General features: G+C 40.7%; 1 protein-coding gene across 13 annotated transcripts in view; it reads right to left on the bottom strand.

Moving 5' to 3' along the window:
* Positions 1–15119, bottom strand: part of PTPN4 (protein tyrosine phosphatase non-receptor type 4) — a 227045-nt gene that overhangs the window by 39513 nt on the left and 172413 nt on the right. For all 13 annotated transcript variants that reach the window (XM_065560477.1, XM_065560487.1, XM_065560482.1 and 10 more), the window contains 4 exons: positions 13505–13639; positions 11807–11965; positions 1640–1799; positions 86–169 (listed from right to left, as the gene is read on the bottom strand). In XM_065560477.1, coding sequence (XP_065416549.1) covers positions 86–169; positions 1640–1799; positions 11807–11965; positions 13505–13639 — 538 coding nt within the window. The remainder of the gene's footprint in view (positions 1–85; positions 170–1639; positions 1800–11806; positions 11966–13504; positions 13640–15119) is intronic.

Below are 15119 nucleotides of genomic sequence, written 5' to 3'. Positions count from 1 at the left end.
CTTTAAAAAAAATTCAAAAAGTCACAAATTGTGAGTGTCACTGAACAATCTTTAAAAATATGAATAGACATCTATTTTTCGTTACCTTTACATTGAAGCCAAATCTTCCATTTTCGTCTGGTTTCATTCTGATCAAAACAAGATTGTCATGGGGAACACCACCATTGGGCTAAACAAAAAGGAAGTATATAACATTACATGTAATTTGTTTTCAGCTAATGTAGGCTTTAAAGAAAGATTACTATAATACCACAGCTGTTCCAAATGTCCTCATCAAATGTCCAATAATTGCTATTGGGCCCTGAAAAAGCAGCAATAACCATGCAAATTGTTTCTCTCACCCTAGTTTGATGAGGGGGCTCATGCACTCAGAGTTGCTATGCACAACTAATCTGCAAATGTGTTCTCCTGGAAGCAAGCTGGCAAAATAGGGAACTACCCAAATAATAAATTGACTAATAAAATTACAAGTCATTTAAATATAACAGTTACTGCAGTATCAAGTGGATATGTTACAAATTTGCTGTGACTGAAGTAAAAATGTATTGTTATATAGCTTGGGCAGGTCACAATACCTGTGTGTCTTAGTTTGCACTGGTTACAACTTGGGTTTAATATGGGGGCAAGTTTAGCAGGGAGCTCCTGGCCCTACAACTCACCTCTCCAGGAACAGTTTGAAATACTAATATGAGGTTTACTACACATGCTCCAGGGCTGTGTGGAGAGGAATACGAAGTACCCTATACAGACAGAGCTCGGTGATTATAATCCCCCCGCCACCCTCCCACACCATTTATTTGATTGAGGCAACATCACAAACCCTCTCCCTCCACCCCACAAACTCCTATCAGGAAATTCCCATCCACTGCTCCTCATACCTCCTCCCACATACAAATGCAATTATACATATTTCCTATGCCTCATTCAGCTCTTTCAGAACAGCACTGACGCTGGTGGCATGGCACAGCCATCTGTGGAACTACAGACCTGAATCTTGTGCCTTTCAACAAGGTGCTATTTCAATTGCTTTGAATTTGCTTGAACTAGCCCCTCATACTTATCCTACCTCACTGGTATGTGAGATGGATTAGTCATTGTTTTGCACAGCACTTAGAGGAGGACATAAAGTGTTAAATATTAAACAGTGATACTTCAAGTTAAAGGGACTGGTATTCAACTTTTAAAAACCCACCTGCTTCTCACCACATTGGATTATTTGAACCCTAAAAAGTTAAACTTGCAAAAGAACTCTGCAGTGTGTGGTTGTAGGGACCAGAAAGGAAGTGTAAGTTCACCTGGAGGATCCAGTTTGATGAACTTGAACTTTCAAAAGAAACATCCTCCTCACAAACCAGCTACCCTATCATTGACATGACTACATAGTAGAAAGCCCTTGATTCCAGAAAATACTTATAGTGTTGAAGAGAGGAAGGTTGGGGATAAGAAACAGTGCAAGTTAGGCTAACTATGGTTAGTGTAACTGCAAGCCCTGCAAACTTAACTTGTACTTTGAGAGTTAAACCCAGTTTTTTCCCTCTCCCATGACATTCAGATTTAAGGGCTCAGCAGTTATTTCTACAAAAACAGGACCATCCTCCAGAGGAAAAACAAGATGAACAAACATGACCCATGAGCTTACTGTGGATTTTTCAGGTGATGCGGGAACATCAAACGTTTCATTAATATGGTTATCCAGTTCTTGCTGGGAGTGTGAATAATGAATTTGGTTCCAACTGTTCTTTTTAGATTGTTTGGGTGGTAGTGCAGGAGGTTGCCCATCTATAGGAGTCTCTTGGGATCTGATACAAAAATAAAATGGTGGAGGGAGACAATTTTATCTGAAAATTCTTAGCAAACTGAACAAGTGGCTAAAAGAACCCCAGAGTTTGAGAGTTACAAAAAATCTGACATTTTTGTTATCTGAAGGGTTTGATTTTGTGGATATGATTTCTACAGCATATATGCAAATACATATGTTGTGTACAGTATATTTAAAAAAGAATCACGAACATTCAAAGATTGATTAAGCTAGAGTATTCTTGTTCAGTGTATTGTTTTAAACAGTTTACCTACTCTTTTAATCCACTTAATCAATATGTTGGAGATTGCTTTATAAATCTCATACATACCTAGTAATCTATTTCTAAAACAAATATATATCATTTTATATTTTTCCCAGACAGAAAAGCAATTAATTTACATCTTAGACTGCCTGTAAATTAAACCTTAAAAATAAAGCTAAATTCAGTTTTGAACAAATTAGCACAATTAAGAATCTGACAATACTCATTTTTTGTACTTTTAACAGCAAGATGATTTAAAATCCAATCCAGCATGAAAAAACTTCACACACTTTGTACATTAGCTTCTTAAAACCACATTTGATTAGCAAGTTCTAAACATATGATTGTGCATGCAATTCACAATTCCCCACTGTCTAATTTGCAATTGAGTGCATATTATTCAGCAGCACATTTTTAAATATTACCTTGCATACAAAATTTAGCCCAAGAGAGAATATGTAGAGTCATTTTTTTTTTAAATGGCATTTTTACCATCGATTTACCAGACTGATCTTTAACAATACTGCCCAAAATTAGGGTAGCGCCCTCAAAAGTTCACATTTCTAGACTAACGTGCACACTTGTTAGGTCTGAGACTGTGGTGCTGTAGCTTTAACAACAGCATACCAGTTTATGCTGTGTATTTATCTATTATGGTGGATACCCCCTTGACCACTTTTTATGGCATAAGAATTTAAGTACATAATTTTCTCATGACAAATGCAGGACCCATCTTTCATTTTACGGCTTTATACTTATAAATGAAGTGGAAGCTTTTCAGAGGCACAAAGGAGCAGTCAGGTGCTTAACTCCCTTTGACTTTGAAAATCAGTCCCTAAATACTAACAATCCACCAACTGCATTAAAACCCATTTTTATTAAGCACCTACCTACTTATTACGACTCAGATGGAGCACTACAATAAAGCTAGGGCCTAATCCTAAAAACATTTAGGCACATAAATAACTTTACCCTTGTGAGTATTCGCACTCAATTGGTCTGATCATATATGAGCCTTATTTTGCTAACAGTTAATTATGAAACATCATAATACTTCAACTCAATTTGCTGCAAGATCTAAAGTATCTTAGACAGCCACACGTGAAACTCAATACTGTATAATTTATTTCATTGTAATTAAAGCAAAACACAGTTCACAAGGCTCTAGTCATTAGGTAAAAAGGAAAAATATGGTGGTTGTTATCCCAGTAACATTAAATAAAGGAAAATATTATGTATTTTCTGATAAATTATTTAAGCCACAAAAAAAAGTCTTTGCACATGACAGTGGAATGAGAAAAGGAGTATTTCACTTAGAAGATTATATAGCTTTCCCCCTGAAGTTTTGATGAAATATAATTAAGGCCCTTTGTATTAGGTATTGACTAATTTCCCCCCCAAATTCCCAGGTTTTTGAAAAAGCCAGTTTTGGAGTTTTACTGATTTTTCAGGACCCAGAAATTTTTCAAAGGCAAGCGGATGGGCTGTGTCTAAAGGCTGGTGGGGGTGGGGGAGTCAGTACTCACGGGTTGCAGCCTTCCTTTCCTCTCCTGACCCCGGCCCTTCAGCATGTCCCCATTCGCTCCCTCTGTGAAGGTGGGGACTGAGACAGGCAGGGAGCCAAGTGCTGGCAGATAAGCCTAACTGCTGCAGGGACAGGGCTGCAGGGAGTAAAAGACTGCACCCTTTGAATACTGGCCCATTCATGGACAGAGCCCCCTTCTGACCCTGGTCCTTCAGAATAGGCCTGGATGAGGCTGCGCTGAAGGGCTGTGGTCCAGAGGGGGCTGTGTCCATCAGTGGAAGCAGATGGCGTTCTGTGCAGATGGTCATGGCTGCCTGGACCAGGCTCCTTGACCGTCTAGCTCCCTGTGACACAGACCTCATGGCAAAGGGTCCCGTTTTTTTGCAAACATGCCCTTAGTCACCAGGGGATAATATATCTTGGTGATGGCCCATTCAAACAGAAGGGAGTTGTCACCCTGCCCTGTTTAGCCAGTGGTGTAATACCAGGTTCAATGGTCTAGACTTGCTCCATCCCAGCCTCGGTACCGAGCCAGGGAGTCTCCGGTACATCAAATACTGAGAGTTCTCTAGAGTGTGTGAATTCCTGAGGTACTGACTGAACTGGTGCCTATGATTGTCAGTGGGTCAGCATGGAGGGGATCAGGGATCTTGGCCGTACCGAGTGCTCAGAGGCTGAATGGCTTGCTAATGATGATGCTGATGGTACTACTAATACTGGCAGCATCTTCTTAGCAGTGGTGCGGTCTTGTCCTTACCTTTTTCTGTCAGTACCATTGCTTTGGTGCCTTTGCCCATCTGGTCTTTAGGTCCATCAATGATACCTGCTGCTTCAGTACCATAGCTCATGGTGCTCTTGTGAGCTATGGGTACCGTGTTTGGACTGTCTCAGTACCGAACGCGCCGGTGATCTTTTTTGGCTAGCTCGGGGCTCACTCTGGGGACTCTCAGTTCTGGTTTTTGAAGCCTTACGCAAGGGGTCTTCGTCTGTTTTCTGTGAACCATAGCTCCTAGATGTTGGGGGCTGCTGGGAAAATTCGCGCTGTCTGGATGGACTTGTCCTGTCCACTATTTGCTGGGGTGGACCCCCTTCCTCTCCACTTCCCCGAGTACCCCACTACCCCCCTCGGCCAGGCCAGCAGGGAGCCTGGTCAGTTGTGGGAGCCATGCAGACCCTCCACCTGCCCACGGTGCGGGGGGAGCCGAGAGCAGCCCCCAGCCCGAGTGCCGCCTGGTCCAGGGAAGGTGGAGGGTCCACGACTCCACACCGGCTCACCACAGCTGCCCGTGTGGCTCTCCCCAACCTGGCTCTGGCCAGGTTGGGGAGCCTTAGAGCCGCAGCCTAACCATGGTAAGAGCTGTGTGGGCAGATGTTGGGTGCTGCAGACCCTCCATCTGCCCTGAGCGGGGGATCTAGGGGGTGGGGACACAGGCAGGGGAATGATTTTGTCGCTCCCCCTGGGCTCCCTGGCCCTGGTCCAGCTTGGCCTTTGAGGGAAGAGGGGACAGAGGTGGGCCCTTTGGGGAGGGGCCTTGGGGGATGGGGACTCAGAGGAAGAGGGGGCGGGGAAGGTTCCCACACCCTTGTCAGAGAAAAGTGCTTGAGTGGCTGAAAGGCTGGTGGTGTTAAGGAACTCTCTCACACCAGAGGCAGGGAGCAACAAGGTGACTCTCAGTCCTGGGGAAGCCAAGAACTGTTAACTGCAGCAGTTGGCCCTAGGGCATAGAGCCCCATCTACTTCCTCTGCCAGACAGAGCCTGTGCAGGGGAAGCAAATGGGGCTACGTTGAATAGCTGAGGTTGGGAGGCGGCTGTCTTGCACGGGAACCAATAGTCACAGGGTGCAGTCTTTTGCTGCCCTTCTGACCCCAGCCCTTCAGCATTGTTCACTTCCTTTGCATTGGGGGGAGGGGAGAAAGAATGAGACGGACAGGGAGCTGGGTCCCAGCAGACCAGACTGCTTAACCACAGCAGGGAGGGGAAGTCTTCCTCAACTGCCACATGGTGAATATCCCTTCACGCCCCACGAGTTCTAGTTTTTTACTGATTTTCTCCCATTTTTAAAATTTTTAAATAAAACCCAATAAATTCCTGGGAAATTAAATAAGAAAAACAACAAAAACAAATCAACAAAAAAGAAAATGAAAGGCCTTAAATATAACAAATAAGACTCCTTTAAAAAAGTATAAACAAAATATTAGAAACCTCAAACCTAAGTCATATTGACACCCATCTTGGCAGACTTCTTATTTCCACATTTAAATGGATCTTATATCTACCAATTTGACAGATATTTATGCTTAACTTCCAAATTTTATCAAATTAAAATTTTTGTACCAGCAGAATGGTTGAAAAAACCCTCATACTATTTCTTCAAACTGTAATGACTGTAGAAGCTGAGATTCATAACAGTAGGAAATAAAAGCATACTGAATAAGCATATTTCCTAATAGTAATTTCCACAAAGAACTTGATAACTTCTGGTGTCTTATCAGAATGGGCAACGTGTGTTTTATTTTTCCTTCAGCAGCAATGGAAACAGTCTTTCACCAGTTTTTGTAGAGAGAGAAAAACTGAGTACTAACATTTTCTAATTAACTTTCAAGGCAGTTATAAATTATTTAGGCACTGGCCCATTATTAGTACTTAGAGCTTTTTAATTGTCTGCATATTTATTCAGTGAAAAGTCTGGCTGGCATAGTTTACTCATCTTTTTTAAGTGCTGGACAAGAAGATATGTTTTCCTCTAAATGTTAACTTCTGAAAGTTAGCAAATATTAAGAAGTTTAAAAAACACAAATAATTCCAACAACAAAGCAAAAAGGTGATCTTTTTGGCTACCAGTCTTCATATATGAGTTAATGAAAACTGAGTATTTCCTATAGAAAATATAAATAGCAAACATTTGAAAAAAAGATACTTAAATGAGCACTTTAGTAGTAACAGTGCAAAGAGCTGTAATATATTAGCATAATGAATTGTGAGAACTAACAATCAAGCCTGGGGCAAAAACTTCATTGCTTTATCTCTGCTCAGTCAGCTCTGAATTTCCTTATGAATGCTTAGACAATGACAGCGAAAGCAGCCTATTTTGCAGTCAAAGCAGCTCTCTGTGTTACCACATTCAGCAATTTGCATAATAATAAAACAAAACAAAAACTCCCACACTGACCAACTGCATGTATTTGATATAAATATTCGGTCTGCCTTTTAATATACCAACATAAATAGTTTCATATATGTAGCATGAATTTATTAAAATAAACACCGGTCATGTATTACTAAACAGTAGTAAGTGTCGGAGTGTCACCAGGACCAGATGGTATTCACCCAAGAGTTCTGAAGGAACTCAAATGTGAAATTGCAAGACTACTAACTGTAGTCTCTAACCTATCATTTAAATCAACTTCTGTACCACATGACTGGAGGATAGCTAATATGACAGCAATTTTTAAAAAGGGCTCCAGAGGTGACCCCGGCAATTACAGGCCGATAACCCTGACTTCAGTACCGGGCAAACTGGTTGAAACGATAATAAAGAACAAAATTTGACGGGGAATAGTCAACATGTTTTTTGTAAAGGGAAATCATGCCTCACCAATCTATTAGAATTCTCTGAAGGGGTCAACAAGCATGTGGACCAAGGGGATCCAGTGGATATAGTGTATTTAGATTTTCAAAAAGCCTTTGACAAGGTCCCTTACCAAAGGCACTTAAGCAAAGTAAGCAGTCATGGGATAAGAGGGAAGGTTCTCTCATGGATTGGTAACTGGTTAAAAGAACAAGGGTAGAAATAAATGGTTAGTTTTAAGAATGGAGAAAGGTAAATAGTGGTGTCCCCCTGGGGTCTGTGCTGGGCCCAGTCCTATTTAACATATTCATAAATGATCTGGAAAAAGGGGTAAACAGTGAAGTGGCAAAATTTGCAGATGATACAAAATTACTCAAGATAGCTAAGTCCCAGGCAGACTGCAAAGAGCTACAAAAGGATCTCTCAAAACAGGGTGACTGGGCAACAAAATGGCAGATGAAATTCAATGTTGATAAATGCAAAGTAATGCACATTGGAAAACATAATCCCAACTATACATATAAAATGACGGGGTCTAAATTAGCTGTTACCACTCAAGAAAGAGATCTTGGAGTCATTGTGGATAGTTCTCTGAAAACATCCACTCAATGTGCAGCGACAGTCAAAAAAAATCAAACAGAAAGTTGGGAATCATTGAGAAAGAGATAGATAATAATACAGCAAATATCATATTGCCTCCATATAAATCCCTGGTCGCCCCATCTCAAAAAAGATATATTGGAATTGGAAAAGGGCAACAAAAATGATTAGGGGTATGGAATGGCTGCGGTATGAGGAGAGATTAATAAGACACTGACTTTTCAGCTTGGAAAAGAGACGACTAAGGGGGCATATGATTGAAATCTATAAAATCATGACTGGTGTGGAGAAAGTAAATAAGGAAGTGTTATGAGAACGAGTAAATAACACAAGAACTAGGGGTCACCAAATGAAATTAATAGGCAGCAGGTTTAAAACAAACAAAAGGAAGTATTTTTTCCACACAACACGCACACAACCTGTGGAACTCCTTACCAGAGGATGTTGTGAAGGCCAAGACTGTAACAGGGTTCAAGAAAGAACTAGATAAATTCATGGAGGATAGGTCCATCCATGGCTATTAGCCAAGATGGGCAGGGATGATGTCCCTAGCCTCTGTTTGCCAGAAGCTGGGAATGGGCGACGGGATGGATCACTTGATGATTACCCGTTCTGTTCATTCCCTCTGGGGCACCTGGAATAGGCCACTGTTGGAAGATAGGATCCTGGGCTAGGTGGACCTTTGGTCTGACACAGTATGGCAGTTCTTATGTTCTTTTAAAAATTAACGTAGGAGGTATTTTAATTATCTCAGGAAATTACAATCAGAAACATCACAACGTACTGTGAAATAGCAAGAAGAATATGAGAACAAACAGCAATATTTAATATTTGCTATGGTCTCAATAAATGTCAGTTATTCAGAGTGCTGCAGTATGGACACATTTCTACACCTTTCTACAATAGATACTTTCCTCTATTTGCTGTTGAGGATCACACGTCAAAAGGTAAAGTTGCCAGAATGTTAAATGCAGGATTTGAAAGTTTATTACCCAGATTACAGGAAACACCTGTAATTTGTGCTGATAGCCCAGTTGTGTCTGCAATAAAATAAGCTAGGTCAAAGTTTCATTGACCCTAAATACTGCAGAAATCAGGATATACTTTTGTCTCTAGCTTTGTAACTAGATTTAATTTTATTTAAAAACTTTTCAGCACATATGTGCACTGAGATGCATCTTATTTACAGACCTTTCAGTCCTGGTAAAAGAGTCAACCTAAATGAGTTCAGTGATCTCAATATCTTTGTTATTCCACCATAAAAGTAATCAGAACAATTCAGCAAACCCACTAGTTTTATTTGCTTAAAACAGCACAATAAAGACTAAACTTTTCTGGCAGTGAAAAGTGTACTCTTCAAATTAAAATGAACTGAATCTGTACGTAATGCAAGGCATCTCCTCTAGAATACTGCAGATATAAACAGGCTTAATGCTACAAGGGTCCTGAGAGGTATAGCTCTCTTAGTTCCCTAACTTTAAACTCTCACAGTTTACAGTCCAAAGAGCTTTTTATTTTAAACACAAAAAGCTCATTTATATTATATATATTTAACGCATAACAGTGCTCTGCCACGGGTTACCTGGACTTTAAATTGGTGCTAAGTAGTTTAAAGTTAACTTTCTGTCCACAGATTTTTTTTTATGATGGTCTATTCTTTGATCATTATCAAATCCTGAGTCAGTAACATTTTGACACTTCAAAGAAACAAGGAGGTAAAATTTTCAAAAGCACATAAATGACTCAGGAGCCTACGTTCTATTTTTAAGTGACATATGTCACTCATGTGACAAACTACATGTTTTTAAATGGGACTTATGCCAGGTCTACACTACAACTTGTGTCGGCAAAACTTATGTCACTCGGGTTGGGGGTATGGAAAAAACACCCTCCTGAGCAACGTAAGTTTTGCCGGCATAATTTGTAGTGTGCACATTGCTATGTCAGCAGGAGAGCTCGTGGAGGTGGTTTTATTATGTCGATGGGAGAGCTCTCTCCCGTCGGCATAAAGCAGCTACATGAGCAATGGTACAGCTGTGCCGCTGTAAGCTCGCTAGTGTAGACATAGCCTTAGACACTTAAGTCACTGTGTTGTAGGTATATTATATATTTGACTACGTCCCAATTTTGCACATCCAATTCAGACAAAATTCAGTCTTTGTCTAATCATAGCTTTTCTGCTTCTCTCACACACACCTTTACACTTTCTTCCCTGCCACATTTTATGCAAGGAACATCCATGCCTGAACTGATTTGCAAAGCCACTACCCTTTCCTAGAAGGCTTTTCAAGGCTCACTTCTGTGGTGACCCTTACGAGAAATCAGCTATTTAATAAATAGAGTAAGGGGTAGTTTGAGAAAGCTGATAATCACATTACCACCAAGCCAAAAATATAGAGCAAATATTTATATTTATATAAAAAGTTGTTTATATTACATTGTGGCACTCTCTCCCACTTTTTGTATGCTGCTCTTCATCTTACATTTTAAACTCTTTGGAGCAGGAAGCACATCTCCCTCTGTACAGCATCTACCACAACGGAACCCTAATATGCCACTACCATAATACGAATATCACACAGCAACAACAGACATAAAAATGTCTCTGTTTGAAGTCAGATACCTTTGAAGTCAGATTCTGAAAGGATTAAAAATGGGAGTTTTATATTATGAGGAAAAGGAGATTGCCAACACTTATTCTAACATTGTAAAGGCAAGATACATCAGCTATTAAAGTTGGGAGAATTTTGTGTCTTATAAATGCTTTATTAGGTCATTATAAGAGGTGTTTTATATTTATTACTTTTAATTTCTCTCTCCAAAACAGCCCTGAACAGTTGGTCTGCTAGTAAGTTACAGGCAGAGAGATACAACAGAAAGTTCACATACAACTTCTTAAACACTGTCTAAAAATTTAAAAAAATCCTAAAGCAGATTTTCTATGACACCTAAGGCACATATAAAATACATGATGGTGCGGAATAAATGTTTTACGGGTTTTCCTTGGAGATAATCTGCACAATTTTCTTGTTTACTGACCCATCCCAAAATTATTATGACAATTATTTTATACCACATCCAGTGTTCAATTTATCTACATAGAAATAGATTTGGTGGCGATATGAGAGAAATAGCATTTATTACACACCTTTTACCATTTTATTTGCACTCTGCCCATCAATCCAGTTCTATCAAAATTTCTAACATTTGAAACCTATGAACAACTTCAAACAACCACTTCTTCGTTTTAAAATAAACTTGTAAATTTTTCCTATTTTCCCACAAATACAGAATTCCCCACAAAAATGGCCTTTGTCTGGGCCCCAGCATGAATGATAACTAGTTTGCTCAGTGACAGGTAATTTGTGACCATGAAAAACTAGAAACATGTGCCTTATACCAGTGAAAAAGGAAGGTTCCTGTGACACTTATCTATCGATAAATTACTTTCATTTTTCTGGTGTGTAATATATTAGTTTCCTTCTTCACTTGAGCTCTGTATAATTGGTCTCATAGTAAAGTTGAGATTTAAGTATGTATAGCGAAAATTGTACCAATATTTTTAAAAAAATAAATAAAATGCTTTATAGTATTTAAAAAAATTCTTTTAAATATGTGACACAGAGAATACAGTTTTTGACCCCTGAAAATAATGCAACATTTCCAAACCCATGCCACTAAAGCCTTTACATCAGACCACAAAATCATGCATTCTTTCCTTCTTGCAAAACAATATCTTGTATACACACAGAGAATGATATTCACATAACTCCACCAAACCTATCTATAGGCACTGAATAAAATTATGACATAAGTAAAATCCTACACCATTGTAACACCTGAATTCAGGACACTTACTCTGGCAACTATCTTTTTATCAGATCTATATTAATGCCCTCTAAAAATAGTTATTTATAAATTACTGTTTTTTGGACCTGGGCTTTACTGATAAAGATTAAAGGGAACTAAATAAACTCTCCGAGGAAGGGACTCTCTCTATCAGGGCCTCAATGTGCTATAGTAATAATATATTAATGGATGAACTCACGGTGACGATTCCAGAATGATGCTATTAGCTTGGGTGGAGGATGGAGATCTGTGATTTGCAAAAACTTCACTTGGTGAGGTGTGAACTATGTGGTCCACTAAATGTCCAACTGAAGATGGCCGTAAACGGGCTCCCTCTTGAGTAAATGCAGAATTGCGACTAAATGAGAAAAGAATAATTAAGCAGTTAGAAAATTCTCCAAGATTGATGCTTTTAATCTGCATTGTCCTAAAACTATAAGTGTACCATTTAAAAAAATATATTTATTTTCCTTCTAGATGTAAGCATATATTCATATATATAATTTTACTGAAGAATTTAACAGTGAATTGTAATTCCATTAATTCATTTTCACTCATTCAATTAATTTTTCTTTCAATTCCATTATTTCAAATTCTCAAAACCTTTTTATTATTTCAAAAAATACTGAAACAATAACCAAATCAAAGATATTATGAAGAATGGCTTATTTATCACTTCGTAAATTGAATAAAAAACCCTCTCTTGCCATAAATCCTGAAGGTCATGAAACATGCCTGGAATACTTTAAAGAAAGGAGTTCTGCTTATAATAGTATGACCCAGTGGATAGGCTGGCAGTCAAAAGGACCGGAAGTGAAATCCTGGCTCTATTGAGGTCAATGGCAGAACTCTAATTAACTTAAACAGGGCCAGGATTTCAGCCCTGGATTCTATTCCTAACACAGTCACCAACCTTACTGTGTGACCCCATGATAGTCACACTTCAACTTCCTGCCCCAGTTGTGCCATCTGAAAAATGGGTCTTTTGACACTTACCTTCATTTTAAATGCCATGAGATTTATGGGCGAAAAGTGCTTTATAGAATCTAAGCATTATTATTAAACCAATCAATACTTTAAATGTAAAATGTTTCCGATATTAGCATAACACTCTGGAATAACTTCTAAAGACGAGACACATTCAATGAGAAATCACCATTTATGCAATACTGAACTGTTCTCATTCAGCATCACTTTCAGCAGACTAAAAGAACTGCTGTCCTATTTTGTAAAAAAAATCAAGAATGCTTTTCATTCATCATAAACAGAAAACAAGAAAGCTTCCTGATGTTTAAAAGTAAATTTTGCAGGTAAGAAAAGAAATGCAGAAAAACAGGGAAATTAACCCACTAGCATTTTTTACTGCCTATACCTGGAGCACATGTTAACAAGAGGTACTGTATTACAGAACCAAAAAGTTAAATTCTAAAATGATTCCTGAATAAAATAATTATACAGCTGACGTTTTATTAATGTCATCTCTTCAAGCCATATTTATCACCTCACATGCTCTGTTAGCACTGTCAGATATATTAGATATATTGCAATTATAATCCAGCTGTTAGCTGTCATGCAAGGAAACGCCTGGGGAAACGCCTCAAACTATTATGGTATGCCAAATGGTATGGTATGCCAAACGTTACACTTTTTTATAGGTTGGATGCTTTTGAGATGCATCTAGAATTATTATATACCAAAGAATGTCATCAAAAATAAAATTTAGAACATTGAATTCCACATAAAGGAATGTTAAGAGCTAGTTTGTAGAAATTCCCTTGTGAAACAAACAGCTTTATTTTGGTAATGAACTAATGTTTTGTTAAAGCACAGGGATAACTGACAAATAAGAGGTGAACAGGCAATGATGACTGCAGAGAGGATACACCATTCTACTTACTGATTTGGGGTTCCAGGTGGAGATCGTGATGGTAGGCTCTGTGTTTCTAACCTGTCATCAGACAATGAATTCCTACTCACTACCTCCCAGTCCATCCCACTCATCAATTTCCGTGCCAAGGGTTTACTTGGGGATCTAGAAGAATGAAGTAAACAACTGATTTGAAATTGTATCAGATAATTGAAAAATTACACAGATTACACAACAACATTTTGGAAGTTCTCTCATAAAAATCCAAAGACCATGGGAGGTAGAAAGATAAAATAAGACAGTGGCGGATTTAGAGTTAGTGGGGCCCTGTGCGTAGCTTCATTTTCGGGGGCCCCCTGGGGACACAGCCAAGAAAAATAAAGCCAGACCCCTGTCCACCCCAGGCGCAGGTCCAGACCTGGGTGTGGGCCGCAGGGTGGCAGCCGGAACCATAGGCGTGGGAACTAGGAGTGAAGGCAGGACTGCCGACAGAATTGCTGGCTCCGGGCCCCCGGAAGGAGCTGGGCTCGGGGCTAGCCTCCACCAGCCAGACCTTCAGCATTGCTTGGGCTGCGCCATCCGGGGCTTCGGCAGCGATTTAAAGGACCCGGGGCTCCAGCCCGCTGTTGGTGTTCTGCCCAGCTGGTGTTCTGCCCGCTACTCCGGGCCGGCCAGCGGGGCGGCAGTGGAGCCCACAGAGCCTGGGAGCGGAGGGCAGCAGCCGGGACTTGGGGCGGCAGCCCATGAGTGGAGCTGCCATGGGGCTGGAAAAGGAAACAGAAGACATCAAGATCTTCATGGCTGAGGACAGCTTCGGGTGCCCCGGCAGCCTCACTCTGGCCGGCCCAGAGAAGCAGACAGAAACCCACATGGACTGAACACATATCTGAAGGTGGGGGGGGAGGGGCACGACTCCATCAGCGGCCACCTGAGCGCCCCACTGCCTCCGCACGCTGATCTCTGCTCGCCTCCCCTGGCCGCTGGGTCCTTGCAAAGCAGGCAGTTGCGATCCCTCTTAGCCGCCGCGCTGCAGCCCCTGTTGCCGGGCTTGGGCACCTCCCTGTCTCCCCAGGAGCCCGGGCTGTTGAGCTAACAATATGTTTTAACGTAAGTGGCATGGGGCAGCAGCCCAGAACCTGGGCGGCAGCAGAGCCCGCAGGGCCCCGGGCACCAGCCAGGACCCTGGGCGGCAGCAGAGCCCACAGAGCCCTGGGTGCCAGCCAGAAGCCCGGGTGGCAGCGGACCCTGCAGAGCCCTGGGCGCCAGCCGGGACCCTGGGCGGCAGTGGAGCCCCGCATAAAATGTGGGGATGCTGCAGCACCCCCCGCACTGCTAGTTCCCACACCTATGTTTTGGGCCCCCCCTGTCATTGGGGGCCCCGTGCCACGGCATGGTATGTTTCAGGGTAAATCCGCTCCTGAAGTAAGATAAAGATTTCATGAGGAAAATAGAAGAACTTTCAATATGAATTCATCATGCTGTATTTCCTGTGTTTACTATAAGAGAATCTAACTTTCCCTGCATAATATAATAGCTACAATTGATATTATTTAACATTTCTGTTATTTAAGTTAGTAAAACAATTTGGATGACATACTAACTGGTATTAACAGGATTTGCTGAGGTGCTTTCTATAGAACTAAAT

Source organism: Chrysemys picta, chromosome 11 (assembly GCF_011386835.1).
Source record: "Chrysemys picta bellii isolate R12L10 chromosome 11, ASM1138683v2, whole genome shotgun sequence".
NCBI lineage: Eukaryota > Metazoa > Chordata > Testudines > Emydidae > Chrysemys > Chrysemys picta.
Note: the sequence above shows the minus strand (reverse complement) of the source record. Positions and strands in the feature narration are given on the sequence as shown.